Source organism: Bacillus rossius, chromosome 1, assembly GCF_032445375.1.
Source record: "Bacillus rossius redtenbacheri isolate Brsri chromosome 1, Brsri_v3, whole genome shotgun sequence".
NCBI classification, from domain to species: Eukaryota; Metazoa; Arthropoda; class Insecta; order Phasmatodea; family Bacillidae; genus Bacillus; species Bacillus rossius.
Genome location: NC_086330.1, coordinates 10946891 through 10967470, shown reverse-complemented (window position 1 = coordinate 10967470; position 20580 = coordinate 10946891). Strand labels below are relative to the sequence as shown.

The window sequence follows — 20580 nt, the reverse complement described above, 5'->3', positions numbered from 1 at the left end:
AGAAAAAAAAGAACGAACTTCGGGGAACTTCGGGTTTTGGCTCTCTCGTCTGTCAAAAGAAGTCTTCCCCGCTCGAAAGGTCTCGTAGCCCTCAGAAGCGTCGCATCACCAGAATAACGGAGATCTATAGAAAATAAATAACTCAAAAACTACTGATGTTATTAACTTCAAATTCAAACAAGTTTTATATAGTATCCCCGCCATTAATTTTGTATCTAATTTATTGTAATATCTCCGATGGTTTCGAAGCTATGATAGTTGTAGACAAAAAATTTATTTCCGTAAACATTGTAACGCGGAGTTGTAACTTGAATGCATCTTTTATATATTTGACATAAAAAAACTAAAATAAAAATATATATTTCATTATAAAATTATTTATAGCACTCAAAATAAATAAAAGAAGGCACTACTATTCCAATTAATTGCAAGCATTAACGCTTCTATTTTGTTGGAAGTAAAAAAATAAGATTTTTGATTCACGGGCACAGCTATAAAGAATGATTGCCCATAAGCTCCGAGAACAGTGGCGTCCTAGTCACGCCACTTCACGCAAACGGGGCTCTGGTAACGTGCCGATCATTCTAGAGACAGGGAGAAATACGCCGTTGCTAATCGGAATACCGCAGAGGAACCATCGCTACCTATCAGGTAGCCTGCGCACCGGACCGACTGGCCTGCCTCTTTGTCTCACCTGTAGCATCTTCGTAACAATACACATAACACATAATTTAAACACAATTTACATAATTTAAATAGTTTACAGCATCTGTATCGTTACATTTTTCCTAACTAATAATGCTTTTTTTTTAAAATACGAAAAAAGCACCCAACAGCTGTTAATGTGACTTACTTGTCTATATTTATCTCATCGAGTAAATGAACATGAAATCACAGCCAGCAGTTAACAGGTTGTCACGTTCCCTTTAAAACTGTCGTTATTCCATGAAGCAAGCGTCTTCTATAACCAGCACACTGCATGCTGAGTTCTGGAATAGAAATAATGGATGGGCTGGCAACATGTGTCGCGAAGATGACATTCCTGAAGCTGGGATGGTGATAATTTCCCATCCTTACTCATTCGGCTTCAGCAGCGAGCTTGACTGAAGGAAACACCGGAACAACTTCAGTCTGTGATGAAAACGTTTCTTTTCAACTCGTTCACTAGGCGGTGACTAAGTGACGTCACGTTGGTGGAAGCCGTGATGAAATCGAAGTTTCTCGGCAGAGTTACTTAGCAGGGGAATTATTGTCAACACACAGAAAATGAATAATCAATGGATTGCGTTTTATTTAGAAACCTCTCTAGGTTTTCGAGAAGCATGTGAATACAAAAGGTATAAAAACTCTGAACACTGACTGACTGACTGGCAAGACACAGCTTTAACCGGTGGGTCTAGAAGAATTAGATTTTGGATGTCCAGGAAATTGTATTGAATCATGTCATCTAACTTGTGCGAAAGGGGGACGCACCACAACGCCGAAATGCCAAATTGGCCACAACGCCGACAGCTAGAAAACTGCTGTGTACCACAACGCCGAATTACCACAACGCCGAAATACACTTACGCCGAAAAATGTCATAGCAGGACTACCACAAAGGTTAGGTTAGTTGAGACTAGGTTAGGTTAGGTGAGACTAGGTTAGGTGGGACTAGGTTAGGTTAGGTTAGGCTAGGATAGTCTAGGTTAAGTTAGGTTAGGTTATTTTACGCTAGGTTATGTTAAGGTAAGGTTAGGTTTTATTGTGGTATTTCGGCGTTTAGGTACATTTAAGAAACACACACAAATTCATTCAGTTGTTATTTTGGCGTTGTGGTACACAGCAGTTTTCTAGCTGTCGACGTTGTGGTCAATTTTGACATTCGGCGTTATGGTATTTCGGCGTTGTGGTAAAGACCCGTGTGAAAGTGGGAAGGTAGTTACGTCACCGCAAAAGTGCTGGAAGCGAGAAGGTGACGGTGAGACAGGTTGTTTGGAAGTGAAGTACCAGCCCCCGTTCCGCGAACCACACGTGGTCCCGCCGAGGTCCCGGGCTCTGGCCTGGTCCCTCTGCCGCGCTGGGCCCACGTGGTCCCGCCGAGGTCCCGGGCTCTGGCCTGGTCCCTCTGCCGCGCTGGGCCCACGTGGTCCCGCCGAGGTCCCGGGCTCTGGCCTGGTCCCTCAGCCGCGCTGGGCCCACGTGGTCCCGCCGAGGTCCCGGGCTCTGGCCTGGTCCCTCTGCCGCGCTGGGCCCACGTGGTCCCGCCGAGGTCCCTGGCTCTGGCCTGGTCCCTCTGCCGCGCTGGGCCCACGTGGTCCCGCCGAGGTCCCGGGCTCTGGCCTGGTCCCTCTGCCGCGCTGGGCCCACGTGGTCCCGCCGAGGTCCCTGGCTCTGGCCTGGTCCCTCTGCCGCGCTGGGCCCACGTGGTCCCGCCGAGGTCCCGGGCTCTGGCCTGGTCCCTCTGCCGCGCTGGGCCCACGTGGTCCCGCCGAGGTCCCTGGCTCTGGCCTGGTCCCTCTGCCGCGCTGGGCCCACGTGGTCCCGCCGAGGTCCCGGGCTCTGGCCTGGTCCCTCTGCCACGCTGGGCCCACGTGGTCCCGCCGAGGTCCCGGGCTCTGGCCTGGTCCCTCTGCCGCGCTGGGCCCACGTGGTCCCGCCGAGGTCCCTGGCTCTGGCCTGGTCCCTCTGCCGCGCTGGGCCCACGTGGTCCCGCCGAGGTCCCTGGCTCTGGCCTGGTCCCTCTGCCACGCTGGGCCCACGTGGTCCCGCCGAGGTCCCGGGCTCTGGCCTGGTCCCTCTGCCGCGCTGGGCCCACGTGGTCCCGCCGAGGTCCCTGGCTCTGGCCTGGTCCCTCTGCCGCGCTGGGCCCACGTGGTCCCGCCGAGGTCCCGGGCTCTGGCCTGGTCCCTCTGCCACGCTGGGCCCACGTGGTCCCGCCGAGGTCCCGGGCTCTGGCCTGGTCCCTCTGCCGCGCTGGGCCCACGTGGTCCCGCCGAGGTCCCTGGCTCTGGCCTGGTCCCTCTGCCGCGCTGGGCCCACGTGGTCCCGCCGAGGTCCCGGGCTCTGGCCTGGTCCCTCTGCCGCGCTGGGCCCACGTGGTCCCGCCGAGGTCCCGGGCTCTGGCCTGGTCCCTCTGCCGCGCTGGGCCCACGTGGTCCCGCCGAGGTCCCGGGCTCTGGCCTGGTCCCTCTGCCGCGCTGGGCCCACGTGGTCCCGCCGAGGTCCCTGGCTCTGGCCTGGTCCCTCTGCCACGCTGGGCCCACGTGGTCCCGCCGAGGTCCCGGGCTCTGGCCTGGTCCCTCTGCCGCGCTGGGCCCACGTGGTCCCGCCGAGGTCCCGGGCTCTGGCCTGGTCCCTCTGCCGCGCTGGGCCCACGTGGTCCCGCCGAGGTCCCTGGCTCTGGGCTGGTCCCTCTGCCGCGCTGGGCCCACGTGGTCCCGCCGAGGTCCCGGGCTCTGGCCTGGTCCCTCTGCCGCGCTGGGCCCACGTGGTCCCGCCGAGGTCCCGGGCTCTGGCCTGGTCCCTCTGCCGCGCTGGGCCCACGTGGTCCCGCCGAGGTCCCTGGCTCTGGCCTGGTCCCTCTGCCGCGCTGGGCCCACGTGGTCCCGCCGAGGTCCCGGGCTCTGGCCTGGTCCCTCTGCCACGCTGGGCCCACGTGGTCCCGCCGAGGTCCCGGGCTCTGGCCTGGTCCCTCTGCCGCGCTGGGCCCACGTGGTCCCGCCGAGGTCCCGGGCTCTGGCCTGGTCCCTCTGCCGCGCTGGGCCCACGTGGTCCCGCCGAGGTCCCGGGCTCTGGCCTGGTCCCTCTGCCGCGCTGGGCCCACGTGGTCCCGCCGAGGTCCCGGGCTCTGGCCTGGTCCCTCTGCCGCGCTGGGCCCACGTGGTCCCGCCGAGGTCCCGGGCTCTGGCCTGGTCCCTCTGCCGCGCTGGGCCCACGTGGTCCCGCCGAGGTCCCTGGCTCTGGCCTGGTCCCTCTGCCGCGCTGGGCCCACGTGGTCCCGCCGAGGTCCCTGGCTCTGGCCTGGTCCCTCTGCCGCGCTGGGCCCACGTGGTCCCGCCGAGGTCCCTGGCTCTGGCCTGGTCCCTCTGCCGCGCTGGGCCCACGTGGTCCCGCCGAGGTCCCGGGCTCTGGCCTGGTCCCTCTGCCACGCTGGGCCCACGTGGTCCCGCCGAGGTCCCTGGCTCTGGCCTGGTCCCTCTGCCGCGCTGGGCCCACGTGGTCCCGCCGAGGTCCCTGGCTCTGGCCTGGTCCCTCTGCCGCGCTGGGCCCACGTGGTCCCGCCGAGGTCCCGGGCTCTGGCCTGGTCCCTCTGCCGCGCTGGGCCCACGTGGTCCCGCCGAGGTCCCTGGCTCTGGCCTGGTCCCTCTGCCGCGCTGGGCCCACGTGGTCCCGCCGAGGTCCCTGGCTCTGGCCTGGTCCCTCTGCCGCGCTGGGCCCACGTGGTCCCGCCGAGGTCCCGGGCTCTGGCCTGGTCCCTCTGCCACGCTGGGCCCACGTGGTCCCGCCGAGGTCCCTGGCTCTGGCCTGGTCCCTCTGCCGCGCTGGGCCCACGTGGTCCCGCCGAGCGTATTCAGGATAACCGGACATGCGACGGAATACGGCTTTTGGCCCGGTGCTGCGTGAATAGCTGCGGCGTGGTTTATGTCTCCCGCTGCGACGGATTTCCCCGCGCGGCCTGGCAACGCGCGCACGTGAATAACGAGCTGCAATGGCTCCAGCCTGTCGGCGAAAGTGCAGACTCACTAATTTAACAACCAGAACACTGGGTTTAGAGGGTGCTTTCAGGTAGATAGTATTATTAATCACAATTTTTTTTTTGTATTTTTGGATCTTGTGTATATACCTATAACTAGGGACCGGAAAAATTCGCGGGTCCAATGACCTGTAGGATTAACTCCATAGTTCTACGTACTTTCGATCAAATGTCACCCACTCATTGGCTGCCGTCTTGTGAGACGTCCCAACGTCGCATCCTATGATTCGATAAAGCTTTGGTTGGGTGTTTCTCATTGGCCCAGAGTCATCCAGGTGAGTTGTGAGTCAATAGCAGAGGCAGCACTGAGGTATAACTATTTGTATTTTAGCCTATCGCGAAATGAATTCGCGAATTTTTCCGGTCTCTACCTATAACCAATGCTAAGGGCTGATCTTTGATAGATTTCGCTGTGAAACATGAAATGTCATATTACTGCTATTAAGCTTGGAATTATCCAATGGTAGTTATTGATTGTCAGGTAAATAGATTTTCAATTCCTCAAAGCAATATTTAATTGTCAAATATTGATCTTAAAATATTGGAAATTTTAATTTCCTTCATTATTTTTGTAACCTTCGTTTTGGAATACTTACATGTTTTTAGTTAGAATATTGTGTACATTACACACAAAATAATTTTTTTGATTGGAGTACACTCAGTTATAATAATTTAGCGTAATTTTATAAGTAAGGTAATATAAATATTGATCTTTCGAAAAATAAATTTCTGCGGGTATATTAAGAAAATTTGCTTGTTTTTGAATGAACTTATTTTGAAGTGATATGAAATTGCTACTTCTGTTTCGAGAATTGTTTAGTGAAAATAAAAGACAGCAAAGAATATATAAGCGATAAAAATGTTTCGAAGAAATACATATTGGAACATAATTGTAAATAAAGTCTACATTGATTCACATAACTCTGGCTGATAGCGCTTGCTATTCGGTCCACAGTCTTGATGTCCAACACATCTGTGTCGCGAGCAATAGCGCGCGATAAACCATCTCCAAAGTAAAATAAAATCTGACAGTAAGTGTTTTTGAATATTTATAGTTCAGAGTTTCAGCCGTTGTTGGAAAAATCTAAGGTAGGTTTTTAGAGTTCACATTTCAGCCTTTCTAACATAAAAAAAAACTAGACTGTGTTGAATTGCATTTTAAATTTTACTCTATGGTTCACTAAAAGACCCCGGATCTTTATGCAGATTTTGTTTTGTTGTCGACTTTGCAGAAATATAAGTTTTCGCAAGTTTTAAGTTTAATATTGTTTTAATAAACTTATCTATATTTTAGTCGTTTAGGACTTTATATGAAAAATTTTAATCACAATTTTGAAATAACTGCTCACGGTTTTGGTCTATTCAGAACAATATAAATATAAACAGGTCTTTAGAGATTTAAATTTCGCATGAAAAGTATTAATATAAATGAAATCTTAATTAGCAAATAATGATGCCTACCCAATTAATCCTATTATAGTTAGGAATCGGTAAGATTACACGAATACTATTGATAAAAAATATATTCCGAGGAACGATTAAGTTGATTTAAATTTTCATTTAAAATTTTAAATTACTGCGAATTATAATTAAATTGTTGTAATAATTTTTCTGTTTTTTTTTTCGCTGTATTTTTTTTAGAAACAAGTAAGAAAGAGTGTTATCTCCTTTTAACTTATTAATAATGACTTTATAACTTTTGTTTGTAGTTTGTAATATTTATATAATTTAAAATAATTTTTATTTTTTTCATCCTCGATTTCAGTGTGTATTAAATTTTTCAATATCTTATGTTTGTAACTTATTCACAGAATATTTAAATTTACATGTCTATGATAATATTTAGCGAAGCTCCACATGTCAAAGATATGCTTGTGGATTATTAAGTAAAGTTAAGCTTATTTTGTATGTTAAAGGCACAAATTTAAATATAAGTTATATTTAGAAAAAAAAGTTCACACTTTTATCGTTTGTAAAATTTCTATATAAATTACAATGTAAGATTTGAAAAAAATTGACTGGATACCTGTCAGCCAACAGCACCGAAAAACAAATATAACTATTATATTATTTTATTATTGGTAAATACGTATGAGCAAGTGATTTCAAAATTACACGTAATTCACGCAAATCACACTCAAAAAATAAATAATTTATATTCATTAAAAGCTTTTAGAGATTCAAACCATTAAAAATATTTCTTCTTTATGATGTTTTTCCGAAACAATCAGTGAAAAAGTTTGATTTTGAGTTTCCAATAAAAATTAAAATTCTTTATCTAGGAGCATTTATAGCTCTTAAATTATTAGATTATGTCTACTATTTTGATAAAAACATGTGAGTAAATATTTATTTCAATGTTATTTCTTTTGATACCTTTAACTGAAATATCGATAAACGTAATCACACAGTTCCTAAATTCAAAAAAAAAAGACGCGATATTTCTTGGTAATGAATCTCATTTAAATAAATGTAAAAAAGGAAAGTCTGATTCGCAGAAAAGCAGCGCTCTTCCGGACTTTCTAAATATCATTGCAGTGTAACCATTTTTTGGACACAATGAAAACAAAGTTTCAAACAACCCATTAATGTCGTTAGTTTGTATAAGTAACTAAATAAAAAAGCTTATTATCTAAGTTCAAATTTTTATTCATGTACTTCCTGTTTAAAAAAAAATAGTTACCAGAAACAGAGTTTCAAATTTCGTCACGTAAAACCAAAGCACTTGAAAGTTGGCACAACTAACATAAATGGGTCTATACCCGGCGCCTCCACTATTCTGCAAATAACAATTTATAATTTTTTTAATATTATTTATCCATGGGGGGCATCACGTTTACGGAGATTATTAAAGAGTAAAAGAGTTGTATTAGTTTTATGTAAAAATAGATGGTTTAAATAGTACAATAATTACAGCTAAGCATTTACATTAGTCTTAATTTCGAATGGAGCGTCTAACATATAATCTCTATCTGAACCACTCTTAACCTCCACGGCACTAACCGTCTGAACTCACGGCAGCTCAGACATGATGTCGGCGACGATAGCACGTGGTCTACAGTGTTTCACCTAGGGATTCAACCAAGCACGGCTCTTTGAAGGGGGGGGGGGGGGGGGGGGGTGATGGGGCACAGCCCCGCTCGAACCCGAGTTGTACTTTATATTCCAAGTTATATTTCTTTAGTCGCGTTGTGAATAAATGATGATAGTGAAGTTTCACGATGCGCGGGCACCATGCAACAAAATTTTCACAGGATGTAAAAAAAATGGCTATATACAAATAAAAATTATTAATGGGCTTTTAAGTATTAATATTTAGTTATTTATTCTTTATACTGGTGAATATAATATTAAAAAAATATTTTATTTTTAATAGAATTTGTGTTCTTTTCAAGTGTATTTAAATGTATTTATATAAGTGAGATTATGTTCCCGTTTGCATAATTTATTTGTTTACAAATTTATAAATCTTACATTATAATTTAACAAATTATTAACATTAATATATTAGAATAAAGATTCAGCTTTTTCTTAATTTTCGTGGTTAATTAAAATCAAATAATTATTTTGATACGCGTGTTTATATTAATATTGAAAACTAATTTATTAAATATGATTTATTTCTTAATTTACCAAGCCTATTTATAATATCTCGTAAGTTCTTTTATTAATTTATTTCTCATAAATATTTGCATGCAAACTAAATTTAGTGTTTCGTCTTGTTTCTCGGACTAATGCATCGCTTACTTCAAATAACTAAATTTGATATTGCAAAGTTTCCCAAAACATAACAGAAAAAACGTAAATGCGCTTCTTGTGACTCATGGAAGCTCGTGTTGGTCGCTATCAGGGGCGTTAAGCCATTGCAGTGTCGCTGATTGGCTGTCTGCTTCTGCTCAACAACAATACGGTTAGGTCATCTTTTTTACAGGTGAGCTTACATCATTATGGACATCACAAACAAACATTCTGATATCATTTTCTACTGCGAAAATTATGAGCGAGTAAACGGATTTATCTGGAGGTTCGCTAGCCTGTTAACAAGAAAAATATTTTTCTTTGTTTTTTTTCTTTTAGTAGTAGAGCAAAGAACGACAAGTTTAAACTGTGTATGACTGAATTAATACCACTACGTCCATGCATGAATTAAAAAAAAAAAAGCCTTCAAACTAACAAATTGCTTCAGTAATATTTCTATAAATAGAAGTTAGTCTCGCACACCGATGTTCCGAAACAAGTGGACCTATTCTCCCTGCCTGTCACTCTCTATCCCTCTCTCTCTCCCTCTCTCTCTTTCTCTCTCTCTCTCTCTCTAGACACTGCATGATAGCTCTTGCAACTGCTGTGAGTCGACTTTATTCTCACCGCCAGAATTCACGGCTCGCTATGTTTCCGCCCGGGTGAAGGCCAGGCTTGTAGAGTGGAATATCGTGGTCGAACTTCGTCAGCTTTTGTGCGGACCAGCAACGGTAGGTTTGTGACTCGTGCTGAAAATCCTGCCACTTCTTCACCCCTCCCAAGGTTCGCAGAAGCCGGGTTCATTACACATCGCGCGCGCAACGTAAGCGGCCTTCCTGCCTAATGCCCCGACATCCTTCCTCCCGCCTTGTCTTTGTTTCTCTCTCTCTCTTTCTCTCTCTGGTCTGCGAGTTCTCCACCCATGCCCTTCTTCCCTTGTCCTCCTCTCGAAAAACCATTGTGTGCCCAAAGCAGCGGGGCTTTTTTTTTTTATACCTCCGCGTTGAAATAAAAGGTTTCTCTCACGTGGGAAACAAAAAGCCCAAGGGGTTCCACCCAAACACTCCTCGTGACTTAAAAAATAAATAATGAGCGCCCATTCGTTGTGCAAGTATTTTGAAGCTTAGTTTTAAACTTCAAGAAACAAACATTCAGTAGGTCTATGTCGACTGCAGTGATATTTGATCTACAAAGCAAAATACCTCTTAACTGAATAACGCACTCCCTCTAAAAAAAAAAAAACCTCATTGCAATTTTAATTTTCCATTCGTACAGTGGAGTTTACTCATTATTTTACGATGACTTCGCGTTTCTTTGGTGGTCGTATGGAAAAATGTATTGTGGCAAACATTTTCTGACTAACGCCGGCTATTTACTTGGCTAGTTTGGCAAAAAGATAAATAAATAAAAATGGAATAATGCTGTATACTTGTTTCATACAGTTACTAACTTACGTTTAGTGTATTAAATTATTGACCTGTTACATTCTAACATTTGTTGATTAATTGAACCAAAAATTGAAAACTGCCGGTTTCTCTTCTCACCAGGCTCCGTTTGAGTTTACTTGGATTCTGACTCCAAGAACCCTTAAATATTTTGCGTACATTTGTCACGCTCGGCATAACTTTTTAGAGATTTCTACGCTAAAACGTGTCAAAGACTCGATTTTTCGTAATATAAGTGTATTTGCAACATGAGAAGATATGAATCTACTCGTGACCGAGGTCAGATGTTACCACATTTCTGACGAGTACTGAAAGACATCATCAATGGTTGTTTTTTTTTTTGACGTGACAACGTCTAATTAATCGATGAACGCCGGCTGCACGCACGGAAAAGTGTCCCGTTACGCACATTGTTCCGTTACGCTGTTCCCGTTACGTTCATTGTACGCTTGCGCCGCATCTATCTCTCTTCCACTCGACTGTTTATAAAGTGAAGTGAAAAGTTAATGTGGTTTTTTCATTGCTTATTACAACAACAATTTCGGCAATAAAGGTTAATTATTTTGGCATTTTAATAATCTGATTACTAGTATAATTTTAAGTATTTATTCTTTTATAATTAAAATAAATATGATTCAATTTTATTCATAAAAGTATGCAATCACTTCATCAATGTTTTTTTATGATGTTGTCACGTTAAACTATCGTCCGTAAACCGACTTTACAGACAACCAATTTTTTTTTCTCTTTTCCCCCTCCCCTCCCCTCCTCCAAGGAGGGGCTGGACCTGAAAAAGGCACACCAGCCCGTGATCCCCCGCTCCCTGCCCGCGCGGTCCAGCGGCGAGATGAAAGGCTTCCTGCTCCGGATGCTGCGTCACGTGACCACAAACCCGAACCTCGCTAGGGATGGCGTGTCTCTCGCGCCGTCGGGAGATACATCATCCGAGTTTTATTTGAAGGAGCTTGGCTTCTGGGTTTGTAGCCGCGTCCTTGACGAATAATTCACCGACTTTCGGTCTACTTTACAGTCACTATCATCAGGGAGCAGGTACCTACTGAGTAGGTAGGTATGTAACTAACTGCTCCCTGATGATGGCGACTGCAATGTTGACCTAAAACGTCGGTGAATTATTCGCCAAGGACACGGCTACAATCCCAGAAGCCAAGCTACTTGAGACAATGGTCGTGAAAACCTGCGAACATTATTAACGAGTTTTATTTAACACATCTGTTATCCAAGCGGGTGGTTCGCTCAACTTATTCAAAGAATTGACTTAAAGCGTGGTCTCCCACGCAATGTTGACAATTCTTCTTCTTTTGTCATTACTTTTATTTATTGTCTACTTATAAAATTTTAACACGATACCTCATTTGTATAGGTTTTTCTACCAATAATCAAATATTTTTAAACAAATATTCACTTAGTGTGAAATCATGGGTGTAGAATGGCGCACATATCTTCGTAATTAACATCCACTGCGTGGTATTTCACTACGCGAGTATCTGTTGAAAATATTTGCGACAGAAAATCGTGAAAGGACGGTATCGAGCCAAAATTTATGAAATAGCTATTAAATAAAAGTATTGACAAAAAAGAACGAAAAAAAAAACTTACATCTTTTGTGAAACCGGGCCTTACATCTCAATAGCAAAGCTTCAATGACGCATGCTGACCAAAATGTATTTTATTTTCGAAGATATTTAAATATATGATTTTTAAACGACCTCATTTATAATTCATATTATTCATGTTTTACTTTTAAATCACTATCATAGCATGTATTGCTGGAGTTTAATTTTAACTGTGTTACAACAACCTTTCATTAGTTAGCAGATGCTTAATACGAAATCTTCAGAGATATATTTTACATTCGAGCTTAAGTTATTTATTTATTTGATCACATACTGGTTGCGATGATTGAAATTTTTGCAGATTTATTTAGTTAATTATTTGTGATTCAAAAACAAATTATTAAATATTATAATTCTTTTTTTCAAGTTGGGAACACTATCAATTTTGGGTAGACAGGTCCGTTTCATAACTGTTGATGTAAATATAAACCTCAAATTCTAGTCCTAACAGCAATGTGCGGGGAAAATACTTCTTGAAAAATACACAATTCTAGGCGCGTTGTTCTTCAACCATTTCCCGCAAGTCCTGGACAGGCTACTAAATCCGAATACTGCATTCGGAACTGAATTCAAAGAGGGAGGTAAACAAAAAAAACACACACACATATATTTTTTTTCTGACGCGTGGTGTGCGGGGACGAGTTTACGACTTCTTTACGACCTCGCTGCCAGCCAGGCGGGCTTCACCGCGACGTGGACCCCGAGGTTTACGACCTGGGCTCGTGCGACAGAGCGAGAAGCGAGGCTGACATCCGCGCGGCTCGTGAACACGTCTCGCTCACGTGCGTGCTGTTGCCTTCCGCGTCACTCTTACTGCATTGTCACGGCCGTGAATACAAAAGGTGTGCTGAGGAAGTTCTGCCCACAACGCTGGATTGCCACTGCTTCTACAATGGCATCCTATATCATTAGGTACGTTATGAAAAAAATTTATGAGAGTGATCTTTTACGATTCCTTACTAACAAATAAAAAATTATATAAATGTGCTTCAAAAAATGAAAAATATTTATTTATGGTGGATATATGTGACGGAAATTGTGTTTATTAAAGTTTTTAAAGTGATTTTATATGAATGAGGTTAGGTTCACGTATATATAATTAATTTTCTTTTTAAATTATAAATCATTATACTGATATTTAATAAACAATTAAATTAGTAAAGAAGAATAAACATTCAGCAGATTTATTATTAATTAAAATTTATCTCGATTATTTTGCCAAAATACTCCGGACTTGTTGACCAAAGTGTGGGAAAACTTGGACTTTAGGTTAGGCACGTGCCATATAAGTATCTAAAGTGGCCCAATATTTAAATTTTTAAGAAAAACTAGATTAGTATACCTGTAATTTGATTTGTGATTTGTTGTAAATAGTCTTAATTTAAAGGTTATAATATACCATTAAAACTGGCCAATTCTTTAATTGACAACCTGTACTTTGTAGCTCGCCGAGTCATAAGAAACAAAGAATTTCTGGCAAAAACGCTGTGCACAGTGCCAACCATGGACAGACGGCCCTTGCACAGACGGCCCCTGCACAGACGGCCCCTACATAGACGTCTCCTGCACATACGGTTTCTGCACAGACGGCTCCTGCACATAAGACCCTTGCACAGACGGCCCCTGCACAGACGGCCCCTGCACAGACGGCCCCTGCACAGACGGCTCCTGCACAGACGGCCCCTGCACAGACGGCCCCTGCACAGACGGCCCCTGCACAGACGGCCCCTGCACAGACGGCTCCTGCACAGACGGCCCCTGCACAGACGGTTCCTGCACATATGGCCCCTGCACAGACGGCCCCTGCACAGACGGCCCCTGCACAGACGGCTCCTGCACAGACGGCCCCTGCACAGACGGCCCCTGCACAGACGGCCCCTGCACAGACGGCTCCTGCACATATGGCCCCTGCACAGACGGCTCCTGCACAGACGGCCCCTGCACAGACGGCTCCTGCACAGACGGCCCCTGCACAGAAGGCCCTTGCACAGACGGCTCCTGCACAGATGGCCTTGCACAGACGGCTCCTGCACAGACGGCCCCTGCGCAGACGGCCCCTGCACAGACGGCCCCTGCACAGACGGCTCCTGCACAGATGGCCCCTGCACATATGGCCCCTGCACAGACGGCTCCTGCACAGATGGCCCCTGCACAGACGGCTCCTGCACAGACGGCCCCTGCACAGACGGCCCCTGCACAGACGGCTCCTGCACAGACGGCCCCTGCACAGACGGCTCCTGCACATATGGCTCCTGCACAGACGGCTCCTGCACAGACGGCCCCTGCACAGACGGCCCCTGCACAGACGGCTCCTGCACAGACGGCCCCTGCACAGACGGCCCCTGCACAGACGGCTCCTGCACATATGGCCCCTGCACAGACGGCTCCTGCACAGACGGCCCCTGCACAGACGGCCCCTGCACAGACGGCTCCTGCACAGACGGCCCCTGCACAGACGGCCCCTGCACAGACGGCTCCTGCACATATGGCTCCTGCACAGACGGCCCCTGCACAGACGGCCCCTGCACAGACGGCTCCTGCACAGACGGCCTCTGCACAGACGGCCCCTGCACAGACGGCTCCTGCACAGATGGCCCCTGCACAGACGGCTCCTGCACAGACGGCCCCTGCACTGACGGCCCCTGCACAGATGGCTCCTGCACAGATGGCCCCTGCACAGACGGCCCCTGCACAGACGGCCCCTGCACAGACGGCCCCTGCACAGACGGCTCCTGCACAGACGGCCCCTGCACAGACGGCCTCTGCACAGACGGCTCCTGCACAGATGGCCCCTGCACAGACGGCTCCTGCACAGACGGCCCCTGCACAGACGGCCCCTGCACAGATGGCTCCTGCACAGATGGCCCCTGCACAGACGGCTCCTGCACAGACGGCCCCTGCACAGACGGCCCCTGCACAGACGGCTCCTGCACAGACGGCCCCTGCACAGACGGCCCCTGCACAGACGGCCCCTGCACAGATGGCTCCTGCACAGATGGCCCCTGCACAGACGGCTCCTGCACAGACGGCCCCTGCACAGACGGCCCCTGCACAGACGGCTCCTGCACAGACGGCCCCTGCACAGACGGCCCCTGCACAGACGGCTCCTGCACAGATGGCCCCTGCACAGACGGCTCCTGCACAGACGGCCCCTGCACAGACGGCCCCTGCACAGATGGCTCCTGCACAGATGGCCCCTGCACAGACGGCCCCTGCACAGACGGCCCCTGCACAGATGGCTCCTGCACAGATGGCCCCTGCACAGACGGCTCCTGCACAGACGGCCCCTGCACATACGGCCCCTGCACAGACGGCTCCTGCACAGACGGCCCCTGCACAGACGGCCCCTGCACAGACGGCCCCTGCACAGATGGCTCCTGCACAGATGGCCCCTGCACAGACGGCTCCTGCACAGACGGCCCCTGCACAGACGGCCCCTGCACAGACGGCTCCTGCACAGACGGCCCCTGCACAGACGGCCCCTGCACAGACGGCTCCTGCACAGATGGCCCCTGCACAGACGGCCCCTGCACAGACGGCCCCTGCACAGATGGCTCCTGCACAGATGGCCCCTGCACAGACGGCTCCTGCACAGACGGCCCCTGCACAGACGGCCCCTGCACAGATGGCTCCTGCACAGATGGCCCCTGCACAGACGGCTCCTGCACAGACGGCCCCTGCACAGACGGCCCCTGCACAGACGGCCCCTGCACAGACGGCCCCTGCACAGACGGCCCCTGCACAGACGGCTCCTGCACAGACGGCCCCTGCACAGACGGCCCCTGCACAGACGGCTCCTGCACAGACGGCCCCTGCACAGACGGCTCCTGCACAGACGGCCCCTGCACAGACGGCCCCTGCACAGACGGCCCCTGCACAGACGGCTCCTGCACAGACGGCTCCTGCACAGACGGCCCCTGCACAGACGGCCCCTGCACAGACGGCCCCTGCACAGACGGCCCCTGCACAGATGGCTCCTGCACAGATGGCCCCTGCACAGACGGCTCCTGCACAGACGGCCCCTGCACAGACGGCCCCTGCACAGACGGCTCCTGCACAGACGGCTCCTGCACAGACGGCCCCTGCACAGACGGCCCCTGCACAGACGGCCCCTGCACAGACGGCTCCTGCACAGACGGCCCCTGCACAGACGGCCCCTGCACAGACGGCCCCTGCACAGACGGCCCCTGCACAGACGGCCCCTGCACAGACGGCCCCTGCACAGACGGCTCCTGCACAGACGGCCCCTGCACAGACGGCCCCTGCACAGACGGCCCCTGCACAGACGGCCGTCTCGACGTGACGCTCGCCCACACGCCGCAGACCCCGGCGCCGCGACGCTGCGTCAACAACCCCGGGCTGTCCGCGTGACGGCGCTCAGAGGGTGAATGTCACGAGGTCAGAGCGTCGAGTCGTCAGCCCGGCAAGACGTCGTCTGCCTGTTCGCGGCACACGCAGGTCCGGCCCGCGACGGCTGGTCGCCTCGAACAAACACTCATCCGCCTACCTGGTCACACACACCGTGCCCAGAGCTTCAGGAGAAACAACGCGATTTGAAAACTACTCACGATATCGAAGAGCGGTCAGTTTACGGAAACCATTTAATGATTCGCTGAGAGCCGAAAAATACTTTTGTTTCCTGATAAAGTTTTCAAACTGCGTTTTAAGAAGTGTGAAAATGGCTTACAAGGGGTGTTGCCAGAGTAATTTTAAGGCATAAAAACAACCAATACAGATTCTTGAAAGCGCTTAAAGGACTTGGCATTACACATTAATCTTCATTTCTCCGCTATAAAAGGTTACGGTCACCGCTCAGATTTCACAGTTGTCCCTTGCACGACGAGAAGACTGCGCGCCAGTTTAGAGGCGATACCGCGCTAAAAACACCAGCGAGCGTCGCACTTATCATACCGCCTCGCTGACACACATACTCCCCTTACTAGGTTGGCCCCTTAAGCCAGGGATTTTTGTTTTAGAATAGTCCTGGAGGATAACAAAAGCCTCGAATATATAATATATAATCGGTGACTCGTTGGGCGCTTCGCTCTTATAAGACTACTCATGGGAGCAGCGCCTGATGGTAGCTTCACTTCAAAACTTCCACTGGCTGAATGCTTCATCCCAAAATATCCGCTCCCTGCACTGTAGAGTTGTTTTATTCCTTTTGAAAATCATGTAAAATAACAGATATTTGTAAATTTGTACGTGTACTTGAAAACAACTCCATCACTATATCACAATACAAAATAGTGTTCGCAGTAATATGAATATAGAAGACCATCCGACCTAAGAGCTACAACCCGTTTTGAAACGGTATCGTTTAAATTTCACTTATGCAAGATACGAAAAAAATTCTGACCAAACGCAAAACATCTTGACAATTTTGAACCGTGAATATAATGAAGCTTGTTTCCGTAGCTTCTGATAGCAGATTTTCTGGAAAAGGCTTTCATATCAAACAATCTAGAGGGAAATTCCGCGTGTAGTAGCGATTCTTGGGATGTTAAAAGGGTCGTTGATTTAATTAGTTATAATTAATCTAGTTAGCACTCGTTGGTATGTTTCTTACGGCTGCAATCAGGAAAAGGAAAGGTTTTAGGGGGTTTTAAGGCATTCGCGGTTGGTTGCTCTCTGGTAGACTTAACCATCTCATTTGTTTTGAACTGCACCAGTCACCCTTGATTTGGGGGGGGGGGGGGGGCAGTTAGTCGGGTCCGGACACCTTCCTTCCAGAATTTATAAAATAAAATACATAAGAAAACAAAATGAGTGAATACAAGCAATTGAGCTACATAAGTTTCCAAAGATATCATTTTGGAATATTATTGTATTCCTTAGTTGGCAACATTAGTGCTTCCTCCATATTACATCCCTCATAATACAGAAACGGCAGGAATTGTGAATTGTGTTTCCAAGTACAGTCTATATTTAATGACAGTTTGCACAGGTGTAACTATGTCATTCATACACTCTTTACATGTGTGAATCATGTATTTATGACTTTTCTGAAAGAAATCACACAGTTTACTTAATAACAAAACATTTAAACATTTAAATAAAAATTAACATTATATAAAATGTCCAGTTTTCTTTTCTGAAGCAAAAACATTACTTAAAGATTCTATGTGTAAACGTTTTAGTACTAAATGTCTATCATTCCCTGAGATTGTGGTGTGAAAAAGAAAATTTTTCTCTTTAAAATTCCAAAAATACCATTATAAAAATAAAAAAGGTCATTCACAAAATCCTGGTTACGGTCTTGAACGCCTGCCTTGGAGTACAGCTGCAGATGAATTTGCGGAGAGATTTCTGATCAACATGCGCCTGGCAACTGAGTAGGGCGAAAACTCGCACTCTCCCAGGCATCAGACAAGAGACTCGATGTGCAAGTTGAAAACCAGTTGCCGATAAATAGTTTGTAACACTACAAGATAAATATTGTCATTTTGTACAATAGATGGCTATGCCTTTTTTTTCACATATAAAACACTCCTATCAAGATAATACCGAGTCCTTTTATGAAATCTGGAGCTTTATTTTATGTTAATAAAAGCAACATTAAAGTATAATTTTTTAACCCATAAAAATAATTATAAAATATTCATCAATAAAATTCACTTTGTTTTACCGTGCTTAATAATATGTTCAGTTGCTACTGGAGAGCAATTTACGACCGGTTTACTGATAAATTTTAACTATTGGAGGTACTGGGAAAACTCAAAGCATAAAATTTCCCGGGTAATAGTACGAACCAAGTATTACTGCGAACACTTTTTTTTTGTAGTGGTACAGTTATTTTCATATAAATGTACAATTTTACAAATGTCTGTAAGTTTGCATGAATGTTTTGTTCCTGAAGTACGTCTGGTTCCTTCCGCGGTCCGTGTTATGCCGTACCACGAACTAAATTAGATGCATTTAAGTTACTCATTCTTGTACGAAAATATTTCTCTCGCACAATTCACACACAAAAAAAATAGCTGAGAACGTAAAAATAGCAAAGGAATGTATTTTTGACTATAAGTAGGGCCATGCATATTTCGCGAAAAGATTTCGAGATTCATTGAAAGTTAAAACACTGTAGCATCGTCTGTGTTTCGTGATCGGATGAGTTTCTTCCGGCTACATGTCGATCGTTACTACACCAATCACAGTAATTCAGTGCGGAAGCAAACGCGTCCTGAGTGGCTCGGTCAAATAATGGAGTAACTCTCTCGCAGACGGCCACCAATAACAAGGAAGAAACCACTGGTGCGGGTATGCCTTGTTGCAGTCTAATAGACGTTCAGATTTTTTCGCGAAAAACTATAAGTGACAGAATATTCTCGATTCAATTTTTTTGTTGACATATGCCACTGCTGGTTACACTGTATGTCAAGGAAAATTTCAATACCTGACAAAAATTAAAATTAATACGCAAATACACAGCGAACAAGCCAAAAGCATTTTATGTTAAAAGTTAAATGCACAAACAGCACAAAGATTTACGCGGAAGGAAAAACGTCACAGGACAGAGGGACACAGTGGGGTGACATTGACGAGGCACTTGATATCACACTGTGTTTGTCTTTACCGTAATATCTTTTTTCTGACATTCCTTCCACAGAATTCTGTGAGCTGTCCACGCGTTCAACTTTTAACATTGGCTGAATTTGTCTTGTACTCCGTGTGTTCGCGTATTCCTTTTTTATCTTTATTCGTCCTTTTTGTTGAGATTTGCGTATGTGCAAAAAAAAAATTACATTATGAATAAAACTTTCTAATTGCAAGAATCTTTCAAAGAACAGTGAACTCGATTTTGGAAAGACGTTTAGTTAATCAAACGAAACACTCAGTCGAAAGAGAGAGAAAAAAAATACTGCCAAAGTATTTAATCACTGATTACTAGGGACCGGAAAAATTCGCGGGTTCAATGACCCGTAAGATGAACTCCGTAGTTCTACGTACACTCGGTCAAATGTCACCCACTCATTGGCTGCTGTCTTGTGAGACGTCCCAACGTAGCAACCTTTGATTCTATAAAGCCTTAGGTTGGGTGTTTCTCATTGGCCCAGAGTCATCCAGGTGAGTGGCGAGCCAATAGCAGAGGCAGCACTGATGTATAACTATTAATTTATATTTTAGCCTATCGCGAAATGAATTCGCGAATTTTTCCTGTATCTACTGATTAATTATTTTCATTAATAGAAAAAAAATGGTTTTGTCGTGTATGCGTAATGGTATTTGAAATATTCAGTTTCAAAGTGTGTGAAAGGATAGACGATGTGTTTGAAGAGTACCCGGAGCGCAAGTTCGCCGGATGACAGCAGGTAGGCCGGTGGTTAGCGGATTGCTGCCCCAGGTCCGCGCGTCACGTGATTGCTACGAGGAGCAGGACTCCCGCCGGTCCTTTGTGCGGCGGAGGGAAGGACTTGCCGGTGGTGGGGAGGGGGTAGTCTTTGTTCGCCCCGCGCGGGGGGAGAGAGGCGCGCGACCGTGAGCAAACATGTAGTCCTCCGAGGGACTCATTAGGCCCCCGGTAACGTGATTATCCCGCCCGGCGCAGCGGACTGCCGGCACCGCGGCCGGGGCTCTGCAATCCGGCATCACCGCATTCCACCCCTACCTGCCCCTCCTGTCGTCCGGCAATATAAGGGGTCTGTGTGGGTAAAATTATTTTTATTTATTTGATACGTTCGGCAAACCGTCACTCCTCTGTCAGAAGTGATCTGTAGTCCGGCATCATTACATTAAACCTGTTTGGTTTGGTGTGTTCTATAATCCGGTATCGTTTGATACAATGCGTTTTGTAATCCGGTATTATGTGGGTCTACCTTTTCTGTAACCCGGCATTCCTTTATATGACACGTGCTGTAATCAGTGATTCTCAGGTTCGACTAGTTCTCTAATCCGGCAACGGTAGATCATACATTTCAATAATCCGGGGTTATCTGGTTCTTCAATTTCTGGAATCTCGCATTCTTCAATTGAAAACGTTCTGTAATACGGCAATTTTTTTTTTGTTCCGCGTGTTGTATAATCCGAATTC

At 46.7% G+C, this 20580-nt stretch overlaps 1 protein-coding gene across 1 annotated transcript; it reads right to left on the bottom strand.

The window, feature by feature from the left end:
* Nucleotides 1-1926: 1926 nt before the first annotated feature.
* LOC134528628 (collagen alpha-1(I) chain-like) lies at nucleotides 1927-20138 on the bottom strand. The gene is made up of 10 exons (XM_063362380.1): nucleotides 20027-20138; nucleotides 15825-15892; nucleotides 15506-15634; nucleotides 15026-15229; nucleotides 14636-14824; nucleotides 14291-14449; nucleotides 14006-14239; nucleotides 13620-13729; nucleotides 10721-10789; nucleotides 1927-4657 (listed from the first exon to the last, which is right to left on the bottom strand). Exons 1-10 carry the CDS (start codon nucleotides 20136-20138, stop codon nucleotides 1927-1929), a joined length of 4005 nt encoding a protein of 1334 aa, XP_063218450.1.
* Nucleotides 20139-20580: the final 442 nt, after the last annotated feature.

Coding starts and splice junctions, on each gene's coding strand:
- LOC134528628 (XM_063362380.1), bottom strand. CDS start 20,138: ATGCCGGATTGCAGAGCCCCGGCCGCGGTGCCGGCAGTCCGCTGCGCC. Junction 15,635..15,824: donor CGGCCGTCTGTGCAGGGGCC/GTCTGTGCAGGG, acceptor CCGTCTGTGCAG/GGGCCGTCTGTGCAGGAGCC. Junction 10,790..13,619: donor GAGCCGTCTGTGCAGGGGCC/GTCTGTGCAGGG, acceptor CACGTGACGCAG/CATCCGGAGCAGGAAGCCTT.